This window comes from Kryptolebias marmoratus, linkage group LG4 (genome assembly GCF_001649575.2).
Source record: "Kryptolebias marmoratus isolate JLee-2015 linkage group LG4, ASM164957v2, whole genome shotgun sequence".
Taxonomy (NCBI): Eukaryota; Metazoa; Chordata; class Actinopteri; order Cyprinodontiformes; family Rivulidae; genus Kryptolebias; species Kryptolebias marmoratus.
Genome location: NC_051433.1, coordinates 23,676,268 through 23,695,619, shown reverse-complemented (window position 1 = coordinate 23,695,619; position 19,352 = coordinate 23,676,268). Strand labels below are relative to the sequence as shown.

At 39.0% G+C, this 19,352-nt stretch overlaps 1 protein-coding gene across 8 annotated transcripts in view; it reads left to right on the top strand.

The window, feature by feature from the left end:
- The window catches only part of itpr1b (inositol 1,4,5-trisphosphate receptor, type 1b), an 89,513-nt gene that overhangs the window by 26,400 nt on the left and 43,761 nt on the right, over positions 1–19,352 (top strand). For 4 of the 8 annotated variants that reach the window (XM_037975190.1, XM_017430548.2, XM_017430556.2 and 1 more), the window contains exons 34-43: positions 1,965–2,090; positions 2,694–2,822; positions 3,848–3,968; positions 4,060–4,244; positions 7,479–7,627; positions 10,142–10,253; positions 11,603–11,638; positions 17,146–17,181; positions 18,073–18,120; positions 18,810–18,939. In XM_037975190.1, the coding sequence (XP_037831118.1) occupies positions 1,965–2,090; positions 2,694–2,822; positions 3,848–3,968; positions 4,060–4,244; positions 7,479–7,627; positions 10,142–10,253; positions 11,603–11,638; positions 17,146–17,181; positions 18,073–18,120; positions 18,810–18,939 (1,072 nt within the window). Of the gene's footprint in view, positions 1–1,964; positions 2,091–2,693; positions 2,823–2,976; positions 2,995–3,847; positions 3,969–4,059; positions 4,245–7,478; positions 7,628–10,141; positions 10,254–11,602; positions 11,639–17,145; positions 17,182–18,072; positions 18,121–18,809; positions 18,940–19,352 lie in introns of all 8 variants that reach the window. The other 4 variants (XM_017430558.2, XM_017430557.2, XM_025009190.2 and 1 more) reach the window with 3 other exon arrangements.

The window sequence follows — 19,352 nt, the reverse complement described above, 5'->3', positions numbered from 1 at the left end:
TTTGTGACATTTTGTCTAGAGATTGCTCTTTTGACCTGACCTCTTTTTACTTTTAAACAAAGAACAATCAAACAGAACCTCCACTTTATGAAAGCAATAACAGACTTCTCCATCAGCTTCTGATTATTCAAAGCTAGAAACAAAACAAAATGTGCAATTGCTTTTAGAATCATAATAATAAAATCCAATCTGTGCACAGAATCCCAACAAATATATGAAAGTTCAACCTTATCACAGCATTGCTGGCTGCAATGAATCCATTTTCACTGTATTACCTTTACAAAGAAGATCAATACGCTTCAATCTGCAAAAAACACAAACATGTATTTGGCAGAAATATTAAATACCTTTTCATAAGTAAGGACTGATGTCCTTTTATCACAGTATTTGATACTTGGTGTGTGTTTGTATTCGTAGTTTTCAGACACAAACCGATCTTTTTTTTTTATCTTTCTCCTTTCACTGTAATTCTAGCAACAAGATATCTCCTATCTGTCTTTTTTCTGTTATTCGAATCAGCTATTTTATCTCCTTCCAAATCTCAATGGGTCCACATTGAGCATGTCATGGGTAAGCTGAGTTTGACCACCATTTTCAAATGGCAAATCATCAGGCAGTTGATGTCGGATGTTCTGCACAGATTTGCTCACCTCGGCTGTTATCAGTCTGACCATTCGTCCCTGTTTCGAGGTGACGCCTCCTCCAGCTGACAAACTTTTCCTTCTTGAAGAAGATAAACTCTTTGTTTGTCATGCAGGACACACCACAGTTTGTGCACCACTAGTTTAAAGTAAAGACTCTCAAAATTCAATTTAATCAAACTATTTTACACTAGCTCGAGGTCATTTTTGTATATTTTAAAAGATATGAAGGAAAAAGACAGCAGGAGGTAATTCTCAGTTACTTTATGACCAAACGTATAAGTCAGATGAATGATCAAACCGTTATATTTTTAGCTTCTTAAGAAAAACGGATTGTAATTACTCACTAATGTGGGGAAAAAAAAAACAAAAAAAAATGTTTTTGTGTTTTGTGGCCATGGTGACTGGTTTTGTTCTCAGTTTGCAATCACTCTGCTTTATTAACAGAAAAACATTTTGCAGAATATACTACGATATTCTGACCACATTACTCATTCTGTTTGTCACCCTAAACCAGATAATTTAAACATGTATGACATTCATTTCCTCTTGAGTAACACGCCACAATTCATCTTCACAGCTAGATAGAACGGAGTTAGACAGCTTCCCTCTCCCTTTTGTATCGTCCTTCCAGCCTTTAATAGTAAAGCCAAATTATCTGCTGCAGGGGATTAATTTGTGTTGTCTTTATCGGCTCAACTGCATGTCGTTTTTGTTGTTTTATTCTCCTTAAAAACCTCTCATACTCAAAGATAATCATCTCAACTTCCAGCTCTGTAAATGTATAGATATTTTTGTCATTTACATCGTAGTACTGTTTCCTTCAAAAGATTCCCTCTCATCTAAAAGTGAATTTTTTGTCTCATTTTTTGTTCTGTCTGGTAAAGACTTCCAGGAATTGCTCATTAGGATACCTGGTGGTGTTCAACACAAGAACGTTGGCAGAAAGCCCCTTTAGTCCAGTAGGTAGAGGGTTTAGACTTGAAGCAAAGCTGTAAATTGAACTTGGTTCAGCACATCCTGTATGCTTGATGTGTTTGCTAACTGTGAGCATTCCAGGCTAAGTTACGAACTAAATCTTTTTGATTTCAGTTTTTTTTTTCTTAAGTGATTTTTTTTATTGAACGTATGAGAGTAGTGTTCTCATCTTTTTTGATGTTAATAGAACATGTCGGGTTTTTGAACTGATTGGTAGTTTTGTTTCTTAAAAAGTCATCCTAATTAAGAACAGAATGGGCCACAAATATTTTGAAACTGTCATTTTCCTTTTGTAAACATTTGTTTTCAGTTTTATTCATTTAAACTTTCTGTCTGCCTTACCAGGTGAAGGTTGCCTATATCAACTTCCTTAATCACTGTTATGTGGACACAGAGGTGGAGATGAAGGAGATCTATACCTCCAACCACATGTGGAAGCTATTTGAGAACTTCCTGGTGGACATTTGTAGGGTAAGCCAAAAGATATTTATCACCTGCTGCCCAAAGACAAAGGCAAACAATTGTTTTTTTTACTGTGTCTGTTAGCAAAAGATCTCGTGAACTAATGGACGGGTTTGAATGAAAATCTCAGAAAGTAGTCACTGCATCTACATCTACAACTGATTGTCTTTTGTAGTTGGTCACATTCAAGATGGCCACCACAGCTAAGCTATCCTAACCAACACAAAATTTACTACACGTCAGCGAATTTCCCAAATATTGAGCTAAAATCTGATGTAGTAGTTGCTGAGGGTCATTAACAACACATAAAGTGACAGCTCGTGTTATCACATGAGTTTTGGATAACGTTACTTTCAAGATTTGACCAAAACGGCTACATGTCCATGCTTTTTCAACATGAAATGATTTTAGTTTAAAACTCTGCTTTCCTTAAAGGAATTAAAGGCCTTTTATATACTCTGTGTTCAGTAGATTGAGAATGCTTACTGTTCTTTATATGATGTTGTGTGTGAAAGCAGGCATGGACGTACAGTATGTTACCCGTTTCTTATATCCAGGAAGTGCCGTGAAAGGACTTGGCCTCAGGCTTTTCTCATCTCTGTCCTTTGTTAGGTGTGCAACAACACCAGTGACAGGAAGCATGCAGATACCATGCTGGAGCGTTACGTAACCGAGACAGTCATGAGCATTGTCACATGTTTCTTCAGCTCTCCCTTCTCTGACCAGAGCACAAGCTTGCAGGTAAGTGTGGACAAGCATTCAGTGGGAATACAACAAGCAGGCTCGTACCTGTGGTGTCCTTTTTGTGGACAGTCACAGTTATGTTTGTTTTAAAGAGACAACCCACCTCACATGTTATTATCTTACACAACGTGACATTTGTCCCTTTACACAGATGGCTCGTCATATGTATGTAAGTAATAAAACCCCCTACCCCATCCCCTTCGAAAAATATATTTTTTTCCCTCTTCAACCTTTGGATGTGTTCTTTGTCCGCTAGCTCTTAATGTTGAGAAGTATTTACTTGGTTGGTTTTAATGCTTTGACTGCTTTGTCAGCACATCTTCCCAGATCTGTGGGCGTGTTGCACAAGGCTTTGCTGGGATGTGGTGCACTGACACGTTGTGTTCACTTCAACCTTTTGACCTTCTGATAGCCATGTCTGGTTCCCCGTGACTTTTCCAATAAATCATGACCATTATCCTCCGTAGATTTCTGAATCCCTTGACCGAAAATGTTGTGGTTGTGCGTTTAGCACATTTAACTCATCAGTACCTCCATTACTTGTTTTGTGAAGGTGATTTTACTTCAAACTAGTTTCCCAGAAAATGTGAGTTTATCTCCACGGATTGGCATAACTTTTCCAAGTATTCTGTGCGCAAACGTTTTCCAATAAATGGTGACGCAGCAAAACCTTTCCTTTTCTCTTGCACCAGGCAGCCATTCTTGGAAAGCTAACTGAGGTATTTGTTGTGCTTTTGGGCTGTTCGCAAGTAGAAGGCAGTCCTACTTTTTAAGCATTGGTTTGATGTTCTGTGTTTGGTATGCAAAAAGATTATTTAGATCCCCTGTTGGACCTGAAGTCGATGGCCTTTCTACAATGACAAAGTAACCTCAGAATGTCATGTTCTGAATTTGACCTAGAGTACAATTGTCACTTTGTAGCTGAAGAAGTTGTTAGCTCCATCTACTCCAAAAGGTGTCCATCTCCTTGTCTTATTCACCCTTTCCTGGTGTTTTTCCTCATAATTTTACTTGTCTTCCAGACTCGTCAGCCTGTGTTTGTGCAGCTGCTTCAGGGAGTCTTCAGAGTATACCACTGCAACTGGCTCAACCCTGTTCAGAAGGCTTCAGTTGAGGCTTGTATTAAAGTGCTTTCCGACGTGGGTAAGCAGCAAACTAGCACCGACTGCTGATTTCTGTGGAAGCTCTTGGTGTTAGTATTGGTATTGGTAAAACTGGCACATCTATTTTTCAGCAAAGAGCAGAGCAATTGCCATTCCTGTTGATCTTGACAGTCAAGTAAACAACTTGTTTGTCAAGTCCAATAACGTTGTCCAGAAGAGCATTCTCAACTGGAGATTATCAGCTAAGAACACCTCCAGACGAGACTCCAGCCTGTGTACCTCTAAAGACTATAGAAACATCATCGAGAGGCTGCAGGTTGGTAGCTCAACTTATTTTCTTTTTCTTTTTTTTTAAATGCATTTTTATTTTACCCCCCTGAAGCCCTCAAAAGAGAGAAAGAGATGAAGAGAGGTAAAGAAGCCCTTGTAACTTTGGGTCAATTCGACCCAAAGGCCACGGGAGGGTTATTCAGACATCTCATCTCACAGTAAACCAATGAAACCAGGAAGATGGTGCACTGTCCACTGGTTCAGTTATTGCTACAAATGCTACAAACAAACACACAGGCAAAAACATGAGTTCTCGTTCGCTTTTGCCGACGTGCGATAACAATATAACAATAGTTTAAACTAAAATTTAATGAAGTAAGTTTACTGAATAAAAAGCAGCTGCTAATACAATGTTTTGATACCTTGAACTAGTCTTTTTACATGCTTGAGCCTGAGTTTAGAAACATAGACGGTTTATAGAGGAAACAATGAGGCAGTAATGTGCTCCATTATTTACACACTTTTGACAGCAGAGTGTTACAGGGCATAAAGGTGCTTAAGATGGTACTCTCAGACAGGGCGGCGCTCAGGAGGTAGGGGTTCGTCCTGTGACCGGAGGGTTTGCTGGTTCGAGTCCCCACTCTGTCCGTCTTAGCCGTTGTGTCCTTGAGCAAGACACATCACCTTCCTTGCAGCCTTCCAGCCTCACTTCTGTCAGCCTGCCTGGCTATAATGTAGCTTATCACCATCAGTGGATGAATGTGTGGATGAATGGGTGAATGACTGACTGTAGTGTAAATCACTTTGGGGTCCTTGGCCTAGATAAAGCGCTATACAAGTGCAAGCCATTTACCATTTAGCTCCAGAGTGCTGCAGTAAAAATGCTAATACTTCAAGGTTGTAGTCACACCTAGTAGTCCGGTAGACTCAGTTCAATTGGGGACCAAAATTGCGAAATTTGTTCCATTTTCAGCTGGTGCAGTTCACATTTACACTGCACTGAGTCAATGGAGACAAACCCTTTGAGCGACCTGTTCCCCTCCTCACCTGTGGTGGCGCTGCACTAAGAACTACTGAAGGAAACAACGCATAAACCTCTGAAGAAGACACCGAGCGCAACTTCCTTCTTCTGGAAAAGTAAACAAAAATGGAGTGGCGTCAAATTTTAGCGGTTTTAGGATTTCTGTTTTGTCTGTGGTACATGTGCCTAACAAACATTTTACCTCCTCTTCACTCCACTTCTGACCATGAGCCATTTCTCCTTTTAGTGGTAGAAACGCGCGTTTGTTTTGGTTGTATTTACCCAGAAGGCCCTGTGCTATGGTCCGCTTCCTGCTTTTGGAGCGGTCTTTGGTCCGCTTGCGTTCACATATGCATTCGAAACGCGCCAAGAGTTCACTTCAACTGAACCGAGACCTAGGATTTAGGCGGACCAAAGTTCGCTTTTTTGTTCTGCATCAGAGTTTGATTGTGCATTTACACCTCCCCAAATGAACCAGACGTTTTAGGCAAACGAACTACCGTTTGATTAAAGCGGACTAAACAGGGCTGGTGTGAATGTCAAATTCAGAACATGCTCATACAACCTTTTGATGTTTGTCTTGGTCAGTAAGTAGAAGACTCTGTGACAATTGTGTTTCTTTGTTTTCTGTCAAAAAATATGTTTGGCATGGAATTATAACGGATTGTTTGATCTGCATAGGTCAGTTAGGCCCATTAGTCATGGCAATATACCAAGAGTGACGACATGTTTTTAGTAACTACGTTGCATACGCAGTTCTTCAGAAGCAGTTTGGAATGTTAGCCATTAAAACGTGTTTGCAGTAAAAAGATATGTTCCTCCACCCCACATTCTTGGAACACATGACTCAGTTTTAACTGGAAGTCTGTAAAATCATTAACCTGCCTGGTTCAGTTCAGCTGCTATCTTCGCACACAGGAAGCACTGGATTTGACTAAGACACTCAAACTGTCCAAAATTAAACAAATGATTTGGTGACAAAAATACTGTATAATTTTCTCACAGCCTTCAAAGGTAAATTTGGGTTATTTACTGACTTCCTCACAGACAGAGTGTAATGGGATTCCATCAGTCTTTTGTTTTTTTTTTCTTCATCTTTGTACTTGACTGCTTTCTGTTTTCTGTTGCTTTGTTTAATCTTAATCAGACAGCTTTTGTTAAACCCACCAAATCATCAATCGTCATAACGAAACTTTTTTTTTTGGTTCGTTTTTTTCATGAGTTGACTTGACTTGAAGGCGCTTATACAAAAAGCAACTTGATGATGAATGACGAATATGGTTTGATTTGGTTGCATGTGAAATAAACTAGCTGTGTTCTATTATTTATTTCAGAAAAATCACAAAGAAGTAATTGTTAAAACTTATGGTTGAAAAGCAGTGTCTGACTTTCATTTGTTCATTTTCATAGAATTTTTATTTATTGTTATTTTTTGTCAGATTCCAGTTATTTCTGTGACAATTGTGGGTTTTTCTTTCATTAAACGAGGGGTACCAACAATTTTGGCCACGTGTGTATATATAAGATGATAAGATAAAAAGAATGATTCAAAATGTCTAGGAGATTCTTGAGGGGAAACCTGACTGGGATGGATGTTCACCTTCCAGCACTACTGTGGTTTATAGAGAAACGGTTAAATGTTTGAAATAGCCCAGTCAAAGCCCAGACCTCAATTCAACTGAGACTCTCAGGTTTGATTTAAATATTGTTGTACATAAGCAGCACCCATTCAACCTGAAGGAGCAGTTTGGTTCTGAAGAATGGGTGAAATCTTCTGTGGAAATGTAACCGAGGAGACTTAGCTGCTGCAGTTGCTGCAAAACATCGCTCTACAAAGTATTGAGTTTATTTAGGGAGTGGGAGGGTGGTGTGTAGTTATGCAAGCTTAGACTTATGGCTTATGACGAATGGCCTTTTTGTTGTGTGTGTGTGTTTTACAAGAAGTCTCTTCCCTCTTTAAACTGTGGTGTATATTCCAGGTTGTACAGCAAAAAAAACAAAAACAAATGCGGAGTGGGTGAATATTTTTTAACTAATGTAATACTGGTTCCAATACGAGAACAATCAAGCTGTGTATTTTTAGTGAAACATTTGAAACTGGAACTCTCTTAACTTTCAAGTCTCATTAGACATGCAAACATAGAGATTCAAGTTGACAAGAAGTATGTAAATGATGTATATGCCATTTTTACTTATTTCTGTTCAGATGAATGGTCTGGATTACTTGAAGCACCCGGTTTTTGTCATTCTGCTCTTCAGGACATTGTGTCTGCCCTGGAGGACCGTTTGAGGCCGCTGGTCCAAGCCGAGCTCTCAGTGCTGGTGGATGTTCTACATCGTCCAGAGCTGCTGTTCCCTGAGAACACAGAAGCTCGCAAGAAATGTGAAAGTGGAGGCTTTATATCAAAGTAAGGCTTGATTTATGATGCTATTGATGTGGTTACAAATGCACAATCTAAATACTCATTATTTTAATAATTATTGTATTTATAGTCATTTTGATGTCTAACTCTAAAAGAAACTAGAACTGCAAGCCCCCCAAAGCATTTCATCTAAAGTACCTGCTGAACCACAGGCTTGTATCATATGGAGCCATAATCCTGATGCCTATTAGTGTCTGCGATCTTAAAGTACTATAACAAGATTTAGACAATATTGTGGTGGAAAAAAAATAAGTGTTCCCAGACAGATCCATATTACCACAAAACTAAAAATAGATGTGCAGTGATAATTTATGTAACTCCATCAACTTAATGCACAACGAAATGGGTTTAATCATTTCTGTGAAACTGAAAAATATTTAATGAATCTTAAGTGAATTTAATAAATGCCACTGTAGTGTATTCTTTTAGTTTTATTAATCGTACATGCACTAAAATTAATTTTAAAATCATGACCGACTTTACGGACAGCAGCGGTCACCTTTTTAGAAACAGAGCCCTCGTGACCCTCACATGAAGGAAATAAAGAAAATGCAGAAAGCCATTTGCCTTCAGATCTTAAATGTCTGCTGAAAACGAAAAAAAACCAAAAACTTTTTGATTATATACATTATAAGTAGTTTCTGTGTGTGCTCTGCCTTTACAAACAATCTTACTACTGCATGCAATTTATAAATTTAGAGAAGATTTTGAACAACTGTATGTTATGAGCAAAGCTTGTGAAAAAACGTGTTTGCTGAGAAGATCAGTTGCCATTATAGGTAAACGGTCTTCTAGCTCATCTGTTACAGATGGTGTTTTCTTGTGGAAAACTACAAATAAGAAGCCTCAGAACTATTATCTACAATCAGGCGTTAAAACTGTTTAGAAACTAGAAATAATTAACTAAAAAGGACAGACTCCTGTCTTTACCAGGCAGTAGGATCAGTTTTCAGACAGGGTGTTGCAGTATATAGCTGTGTCTTTTTATTATCCTATTTTCCGCACTATAGGGATTATAAGACACACTGTCAATGAATGGTCCATTTTCAAATTTTTGTCATATATAAAGCGCATCGTCGTGCACCTCCCAATTTTTGTAACTTTGTGTGGACCGCGCTCCATTCAAAATGGACGATTTCGGTGCTCTAGCGGAGCTGGTTCGCCTGTATCAGCATTTCTATGATCCCTAAGATAATCAAACGGTTCAAAACTCGCGGAAGGATACTGCACCGACGTAAGCGTCAAGTATAAACGCCTACACCGCTCGCTCAGGCCTGCACCCCGTGTGCGCGCCACTACAAAGCGCGACTATGACTGAGCCTTAATGCTGCAAGCGGTGTGGCTTTGTTCGTCTGTCTGTCTGTGCACACGATTACTCAAAAAGTAATGAACAGATTTTTAAGAAATTTTCAGGAACAAACGGATATGACAGTAAAACAATTCATAATAAAAATCAAATATAGGAGTAAAACCAAAGAAATTTTGTCAAGACGGCAAGTAGCTGCCAATCCGATTAGTGAAATAAAGACGTTCTATCTGAAAAGGCATGTTTTTTTTTTAAGCTTTGTTTTTTAAATAGAAAGGTCATCTCTGCTGATAACCCACCCGGAGGGTCCTAAAACTGAAAGTATTTCCTGTCTTTCTAGTTCTAGAAACTGTAGAAACAGATAAACCTGCATTCTTAAAGCCAAGGGTTTTTGTAAACAATAAGGAACTTTCACAAAAGGAAGAGCTTGGCTATTAATGGCTTCGTATGGCTTTGTGATGAGAAGGATTTGGAATTCTGCTAAATTGTACACGAAGTCAGTGTCTTAGCGGTACACGTCAGTGTTTGTGACATCCTTTTGGATCATCTTGGAAAATTACTTTGGGATATGATGCTTGATTTTGGTGATTTTTTTACATTTTATTGTTTTTCTGAGGTTTAATATATCTCCTCTGCGAATCGCCACCGTATCGTGGTGGAGGACTTTGTGTGTCTGAATGATCCTTAGAGGGATGCTGTTGTGGGTAATCGTCCCGGTCTGCCGAGGCAAGAGAAAACCCAAGTCATTTTTAGCCTGTCCTGATTCATTAAACCATAGGAGAGCGGATCTTCTTTTTCTCATGACTGTATGCTTACATTGAGACTTTCAGCTTACTAAGGTCAAAATTAGCATCTAAATTCTGAGCATCATTTGAGTTTTCCTAAAAAGCAGACGATTCCAAACTCTACAGGCTTCTGTATCTCCGACAGGAGGTTGTAACCTCAGTAACGGATTGGATTTTTCTACCACTTACTAGTGTTACTTTCAGTGGATGATCAGACCTTTTTTTATGTAGCTGAACCTTTTCAGACTATTTCAAATGGTGCTTTTGGTCTAATTTTTTTTCCACATTGAGCGTAACTTTAAAAGGTGGTACCATAACATAAATCCAAAACATTCAGTTAAAGGCCACACTCAGAATGTTTTTATTTGTTTATTTATTTATCTTCCTCGGTTTCTTCCCCTCAACCAGATTAATCAAACACACCAAGCAACTCCTCGAGGAGAACGAGGAGCGTTTGTGCATCAAAGTCCTCCAGACACTCAGGGAAATGATGACAAAGGACCGCGGCTATGGGGTGAAGGTAAGTTGGCTTTTATTCCTTGTCTGACTGTGGTTGTCCCCAGGAATGATCCAAAATTAAGCAGGATAATTTTGGGCACAACTAAACAAAACAATCTGAAAACCTTTCTGACATCTCAGGAAGCACGAGTCCAATATGCCAGGATGTTTAAACATTAAAAGGTTTCTGTATTTTTGTTTGATTTTATTGTTTTTCAAGGGTTTTGATTAAAAGCCGTCTCACTTAGAACAAATGGATTTCCTCGTTGATTTCTTCTCCAAAATGCGTGTGCCGTACAAACAAGTGGTCAAAGTTATAAATACCAGCATAATTACCACCATTAACAACATGCATGCTCCAGTTCCTTCACACAATCATTTTACACACCATTCATTGGCTACTAATGGTCTCTAACCAACTAACACAAAATCTATTGCCTTTACTATCAGCTCGTTTTCCAGTGAGGGCTACAAATACTGTAACTTCAGAGCGAAACAAAGTCCAGCTAAAAGCAATATTTAACTTTTTAGTTATCAATCTAAAGGCAGTATTTTTATTTTTTGAGATGGGAATGGGTTTAGAAATTTTCTCATCGATTTATGATATCTGGCAAATGTCATTTGGCAGAAATTTGGTTTTGTGCACACACACACACACACACACACACAAAGGAGTACAAATAAAGAAGCTGAGCCTTCAGTTCTTCATCTGGTTTGGCAGGTAACCCACTGACTGCACAATACAGTACCGGTGAGCAGTAAGAACTCACGTAGTAGTCATTGAACTATTGTAGCTTTCATAAGGCTCAGATTTATTAGCCTGGGAAATTTGGCGTAGTCACAGTCAAAAGGAGCCCCTGTGTGGAGGTTTAGTTCTTTGGGTGAGATGCTAGAACTGAGTTGATCTACAAACACAAGCATTCGGTTCATTTCAGTAAAAACCAAACTGCAAGCAGCAGAAATTAGCACAGGTCTGCAAAACAAGCACAACTCGATCTAATGTATCTTTCTCTGGAGCAGATCAATAGAGAGACTATTCAACAGGTCTTCTTTGAGTTCCTTCGTTTTTGTCAAAATGTTCAGGTTCTTAGGTTTGTTTCCTTAGAAAAATCCCAAATGTATGCAAAACTGGTCTTTCACAATTAATTTTTCAAACTCTTTGGATGTTGTTCCATGTCAGACGTGCGTAATCTGATCTTTGCTTCAATGCTGGAAACAATGAAACGTGGCGATTAGGTGTGAAATTTCCTTTCACAATTTTATTAACTCCACATGGCGTGTGTGTATGAATGACAGGCTTTTGTTAAGGGGCCTTTTAACTCACTAACAAGCTCTACTAACTCTCTGCCTCCTATACTTTTTCTCTTGCAGCTGATTGCCTTTGATGATGAAATGGATGTGGCTGAGGTTGATCATTTTACTTACTATTGTGACATTCATTATTCGTCTCCCACTAACAGCATAGACACATCTGTGCTTCAAGTAGACTTTATATCTTTGCTGTCCCATCCGTGACACGTGTCAGCGGCTCAGCCCATCCATCCGTCCCTGCTGTGTGTCTGCTCCTGTTATTAATATAGTTGCTGAAACTCTGTGTTCAAGTGTAGCTCACATTTCTAGCTCGGTTTATGCTGTAATGCTTGTCTGTCCTGCTTTTACATGTATGTGTAGCTGTTTGTCATACAAGAGTATGCTCCGAAGTGTAAAATATTTCAGTGAACATTATATTGCTGTATAAATTCAGCAAGCACAAAACATCCAAGTCAGTTCAGTTTATTTAGAAAAAGCTAATTTATAAGAGAAGTCATCTCAGAGCAGTACACAAAAAAAGCAACAAGTCCAAATCATACAGTCCACTTTAGTTCCAAAATGATTCATTTGCACTTAAATGCATTGAAATTATTAATAAAATACAGTCATATTCAGTATATTACAAAATACAAGTTATAAAATATTCTATCTAAAGAAACCAGCAGATTACATCAAATCTTCACTTGGATATTCTTTCTAATAGTTTGAGAATTGCTATTTTTTTAGGCAAATTGAATGTATTTATTTGTGTAGGTCTTTTTATGTTTTAGCAACCAATTGTAATGTTTTCTTTTTTTTTTTAACATTCATAACACCCCTGAATCGAGCTGATTTAACCCCATCTCAGTCTTGTTTCAGCAATGCTTTATTTAGTAAGCAAATTTAAGCAAATGCAGACAACTGTCGTTACAGGAACAGAAATCGGGAACTGTGGGAACTTAATGTTCAGAAATAGAAATCCCTGTCAGACTGCAGCGCATATTTTACACCATACTGTCAATTAAAATTCAATTGGCCGACATGTAGGTCATATTATATACATTTTTTCAAAAATGAAAAACCTTTGAAATATAACCTGACACTTGTTATTTTTCAAAAATACTATTTCCCATAATTTATACAATACTTGTAAATATTGTCATTTTTCTTTAAACTACCATTTTCTGTTTAGTTTCTTTTATCCAACAGTCAACTCACACTTTAATTTTTTTGCACTTTTATTTATTTACTTTTTACTTCACTTCAGTAAATAAATGCCTGACGTATACATTAATCACACAACACCGCTCTACGCTATATAAAATTCTGCTTTTTAATGATGTCTAAATTAATGTCGGTCTTAAGCAACACACACACACACACACATCAAAGTAGTCTGTATAAAATCAAAACCTGGGTTATTTTGTTGCAGTGTCTTATCTCAGCTGTCCTCTGAGCTTCTTCTGGTTTAAAAAAAAAAAAAATCCAGACAGACTTCTTATGATGGATGGTGGTAAAAGGTCTTTTTTACTTGTGACTCCGTTGCTGCCTTTAGTAAGTGTGAGTAAACTTTAAAATGGGCCGTGTAGTACACAGCAAGTTGTAAGCCGTGACCCCGTGACCTTTACAGAAAAGACTAACTCGAGTTTCTCTGAGTTCACATATTTGAGTCATGGTGACTAAAGATAATCTACAGCCTCCAGGTTTTGCTTTGTTAACATTGTGTTCTTTTTAAATTACATTATTATTATTTTTTTTAATTAAAGCAAAATTTAATTTAAAAACACTTCAGCTACACATTCTTTTAGACTGGTTTGTTATGTAGGAACATCCTGATAAATAAGTAGGAGTGTTTTATCTGAGTTTTTTGTGATCTTTAGCACTGTGGGATTTTTTTTCAGTGTTCATCGGTTGTTTAAGTGAATTGTGTTGTTTTCTTGGTGTAACTGGCTCAGGGTTTAAATTTTTAAGTCCATTCTTGAACCTCTATCCATTTCGGTTAGTGGATCTTTTCACATAAGACTTGCATGGAGTATATACATTTTTTTTTGTATATGAACGACATTGTTTGAAAATTCAACTAAATGGACCATAAGGCTGAGCACAGACTGGATGGAAACTATCCAACCTCCTTGCTGCATTTTAGTGCTATCGTTAAATTGATCAAAACTCAAAGTAAACATCGTTAGAGCGGTAGAATTTGCCCAAACAGAAAAACAAAAACAAAAAAAGTACCCGCGGTGAGTAAAAGAGAAAAACAAAACAGGCCAGTGGTGCAAAACTCAATCAAGAGCGTGCTGCTGAGTGTGAGAGAAATAAACAAAGATGTCTGGTGAGGAAATGGAGAGAATTTGTTGGAAAGGGTCTTTCCAGAGTTGCAGGAAGCAGCATGCTCTCAGTTTCTCTGTTACGTGTCTGTCTTGTGTTCCCTCCTTCCCTCCCTCCCTCCCTTTGCTTGCTGTTTGGTACCGAAGCGCTGGAAAGCCCCAGCTTCCACAAAAATAGGACTGTTCTCACAGAGCAGCACTTTGTTTCAACAACTCTGCTCATTAGCAGTAACTTAAGAATGCAGACTTACTCTCCTACCCCCAGCACATGCTCGGTGTCACTCAGTCACGCTTATGCTCACATTAACAGCAGTGAGCGAGAGTCAGACTGATAGCAGCGGGGTTTAGCACAATAAGACAGGCAGGACTGAACTCTTCACCTAAACTGTCCTCCTGCTCGTTGCATAACTGGAGAGTTTAGCCTGATGCTGCTCCCTGACCCGTCATATTTAACACACCCCTGACTGAAAACACCCAGCCAAAGATCATTAGTAGTGAGGGCAGCTGTTAGTTTCACTACTGTCTGACAGACTCCGTAGACTGGGTTTTACATACAGTCAGGGTCATGAATCAGAATGACTTTTCCCCCAGTAGCATTTTACTCTCCCAGCAATAGAAACATGATAACATGCGGGCAAGGGAAGAACCAGACGTGACCAGCCTGCGAGGTTCACTGCCAGGCCCCTTTCCCGTGTGATTCACTGCATGCGTTTCTGTTTCCCTCCAACGCACTGCTTTGTTCGAGAGGCCAGGACGCTTCGGGTGATGAGCAGCCTTAAAGACCTATTCCCAGCCGTTTGGAAGTGGGGTTCTGTGGAAGAATTATGACAAACTCTATTCCTCCAAAAGGAGGCTGTTCAAAGAGCCACCCAGAGTAATTTAAGTCTGATGGGACTGATGAGCTAACAGTGAGTCCATACACACCCAAAACCAAAGTTAAAATGGCACCAGTTTCAAAAATGTCATAGCCTGTTCATGCAATGGCTTCTTTCGAAAAAAAAGTGACACTGATGGCAGTTTCACATTACACTGTTATATTAAGGGAATTTTATGGGTTTTTTTCACAGCAGGAGGGATGTTTGGCACTTTGGGTGCAGCCTGCCATTCTCAGACAGCAGCAATCCACTTTGGGCTTGGCTGCGAACAGACTAGCCATTAGCTCGTCAGTCTTAACTGAGGCCAATTAAAAAAGCAATTTTCAGCTGATAAGATGTTCATTGTTTATAACCTTACTTTAAAGTGAGCAGAATAGTGTTAAAGATGGTGTGTGAAGGATTGAGAGCGCACACCTGTACAAGCTGAGGTTTAAATGAATGACTGCTTCCTTCCTGCCTTCTGGTGATATTTAAGTGTTTTGTTTTGTTGTTTTTGTTTGTTTGTTTGTTTTTTAAAGCTTTCTGTTTCTTAGTTTTGCTCTACCAGCTTTTCATGTTTCACTTTTATTCATTTTTCTCAAACATTTTGTTTGTCTGTTTTTTCACAAAATCATTTCCTAATTCCCTCTTACTTTTCAGCCATCCTTTCAGCTCCTCTGTTTTTAGTTCCCACACCCTACTCGTGTCCTCATTTGTCCCGCTCGTTTCTGCATGCAGTTGATTCTTGAATTTCATGGCTGCAGTCTTTGTTTTCACTCAACAGTGGGAGCTGCAGACACTTCTCAGCAAAACGAGGCTCAAACAGTTGTAAAGAAGACAGCAATCATTTTTGTCCCCTCTCTTTTTTTTATTTTCCAATTGTCCGCTGATGTGTGACCCCCAGTAGTAATTGGCTTTAGAAGTGCAGTGCAGTTGACAGAAAACAGTAGCAGTGGTGCACCTTCATTTACACAGTGAACCACGGAGGCGTGGTAAAATGAAGGACTTGCTATGATAATCAGCTGCTTTAGAATTGCAGTGTTAATTTTGCCTGACGCCATTTCCCTTTTCCTTCAATTCTTACTTTCTGTCATCATAAATCCCGTGTTGGTTGAGGTTCTGTAACCTGTCTGTAAAAGAAAGAAACGGTTTGCTCTCGAGTGGCACCTTTGAAAAAAGATGCAGAAGTCAGTCGTGAGCGCGGCGTCGGTGCGTGCATGATGCATCGAAACGTTTCTGTGGAAATCAGTGCGTTGACGTTAAAGGAGGCTTCATTCAGGGAAATTCCTGTCCAGTTGCACAATAAATCAGCATGTCTATGTTAGGCTTTGTGTTTGTGTTTACTCTTCCACATTTGCAGCCCCCTCTGCACTGAGGTTTCTTTGTCTGTGTGTGTGTGTGTGTGTGTGTGTGTGTGTGTTTCTGTGTGTGTGTGTCAGCGTGCAGGCTTCTTTTGATCATGTTTGTAACTTAGGCACCTCCTGGTGTAACTAGAATAAGAATTTATCATCTATCATGAAATTTGATTTCTGTTTCAATTCATTTTGGTTTTAAGTAAAAATAATAAAAAGGAACCGTACTGTTTTTTTTTTCTCCTCTACCATTTTTCCCTGAAAATTTAACTTGTGTGTCATGATCAACACCTTTTATTCTTTAATTTTATGTGTGCATAACACATTTACAGCAAGACTCTTCACTAAATCATGTTTCATTGCCATTTTTATATAAACTTATTTTCTCTAGGGCGGGTTTGGATATTTGTACAAAAACAAGCATGTGTGCGATCCACAGCAGCACAAGTTTTGATAACAGTATATAGTTTTAGCTCAACTCATCGGTATTCCCTTGATAAATAATATTTAGTTTTACCAAAACAAAAATACTGTCGTTTCTAGATTTTTCTTGTGCACAGTAGCAGCAAATTTAAACTTATAGGCGCTGACTTTGCTCACGTCTTTCTTGCGGTGTGTAAAAGCACTGTCATGCTGGGGATGGGCAGCAACACATTGTCGCATGAGGTTAAAAAGGAACCAGAGAGCACTGAACACACACCACAGTGTGTGTGCATGAAAACATGCATGTGGTCATTGTAACCAGGGCCTTTAAGATGAAGACATTTTTGTTTTTTGTTTTTTTCTTACACACAGTTCCGCTTTCTCGCTGCAACAGGTCAATGCTGCTTATCATTCATAATTTGTCACTAACCAAGCCTCATAAAAAGCTGTTAACATCAATGTTTTCCTTCACTCGTGGCTTTAAGTTGCACATGTTCAGTTGTGCATGTTAGCGAGCAGTAACAAAAAAAAAAGGCCAAAAGGTTTCTTTTGCGGATTATTTGTAGGACAGGTAGTTTTTAAAGGGTGCTGCAGTTTACAGACTAGGCAGGTCAAGAAATCCAACACCTTCCAACCTAAACTAACACCATCCTTTTATCTCCAATCAGCTGGCACCTCCACCCGAGCCTGAAGTTCCCGCAGAGGTGTGTTTCTAAAAACCCATGTCGCCCACTAACATGGGTCATTGCTGATCAGAGATCACTTGTTCTATTTCTACACCATCTCCATCTTGTGCAGTGTCGGAAATGTTTATATCTAGATAAGAGTCCCCGTCCATCCTCGTGTATTTCCTTTTTTATGCCCCCTCTTTCCCCTGCAGCTATACCAGTCACTTAGTCATTGTGCAAACTCCGGTTTCGTGCTCCTTGTTCAGCAGGGTGGCTGTGAGGGTGGGGTTTAAAGTCGTGAGTAAGATGTTTTTCCGTGCCAGATTGGTTCTGAGAGTGCGTGTCCTTAGAGCTCACAGCTCCATTATATAACCTGGATGTTTTTCCCCTTTTCTTTCTCGTGGTTTATGGTTACTTGCTTCAGGCATTTTTTGCATGTAAATCATTTTGTTATTTTGAGACTGTAACAATATGCAAAGTAACGAGGGAGTCGCCTCGCCATAAATCCATCAAAGCTCCGCATTTTCACCTCCTACTTTTGACTGTGGACGTGAGATTCTTTGGAGCTTTTCTAAGTTGAATTTAAAGGTTATGATGGCGTGAAATTTTCAATGCTTTGTGTCCCAACACAAACTGCCCATGAGAATATTGCAGATGTCGGATGCTTTAGAATGAATAGCGGTCGTCCCTTTGCATGAAACCTTGCATGACTTTGACTCAACCTGACACAACCACTTCCCTCTTAACTGCATGATCGAGTCTGCGCCCTGTTTCCTGCATGCTCTTAAAATAACTAATGTGCACTGTTTTAACACCCTATTTTGTTCTCTAATTACTTTCCCAAATTTCCTTTCCAAACTTTTCTTTCATTCCTTTCATTTATTCTTCTGATTTCAATGCTTTCTGCTAACTCACATCACCTTTAAGGAGCTTGATCCCAACCAGCCACTGAAGCAAGTGGAGGATCAAAGGAGGGTAGGTGAAGTACTTGGTTTGCTGTGGTCTGGTCCAGATCTCCACCTTACTAATGTTCGACAACTGACCCTCACAGTCACACTGCTTCCACAGCATGGCCCCCACTCACTCCCCCAACACTTAGATTACATGTGAGGAGGACCTTCGCTCCGGTTCTCTGTCTCCTCATTTATGGCCAGGATGTGATTTGAAGAAATCGTGCACTCACGCAGAACTCTGTGATTGACACAAAAACAGAGCCGTGTTTAATGTGGTCAAATGTTGACATGGTCCTGTGTTTTGTTTCTGTACTTCTGAGGTAAATGTTCTTTTAAAAAAAAAAAAAAAAAAAAATTTTACCACATGTCTGAGGTATGTTTTTTTTTTTTTATTGTATTTTGTTTGTTTTATTTGTCTGAATCTTCTGAGAAAAGTGTTGAGCAGGTTGGTCAAACAAATAATTGTCATGTTATGGAAGTTTGAAATCATGAGACTTTAAAAGTTTTTTGTCTTTAATCTTTGTGTGTGTTTTTACATGAATTTTCACAATGTGAAACTTGCCATCAGACTGTTTGTACGAGTGTAATTTTTGCATAAATTTTATAGACTCGTGCTACCACACTGGCACAGTAACTTTGGCTTCCACGGAAGTTTCTATAATGACTTTTAGGCTTCGTTCATTACAATAGTTTTTTTTCCCCCCCTAATAGGGCGAAGCTCTGCGGCAGATTTTAGTCAACCGATACTATGGAAATGTCAAATCTGGGCAAAGGAGAGAGAGCCTCACATCTTACAGCAACGGACCCCTCACTTCTGGAGCACCAGGAAAATCACCTACACGTGAGTTTAACCATTAAATGCTGATGTATTTGCATGGTCATGCTCTGAAAAATGAAATGAGATGGTTTTAAAACACTCAGAAGCTGGAGTCCAGTGCAGGTTTCTGTGTTTCAGTTAGATCTATATACAAAAAGTCTGTTGGTGTAAATAAACTCACCCATATATATATTTATAGTGTGCATATGTTTGATTATGTTTCTATCTGCCCACCTAAGAAACAATGTAAAGATTTGTCATTTTCAACGACTATAACACACACAAGGATTGACTTTGGGCAGCTAAAGTATTTTCCTGGGCGTCTTTAGCCCAGTGGTAGCAAAGTTGTCTTACAGTCAGAGGATTGGTGCACCAAAGTGCCCTTGGCCAAACACTGAACTCCCCTCTCCCCTTTATAGGCTTATTTATTTATTAGT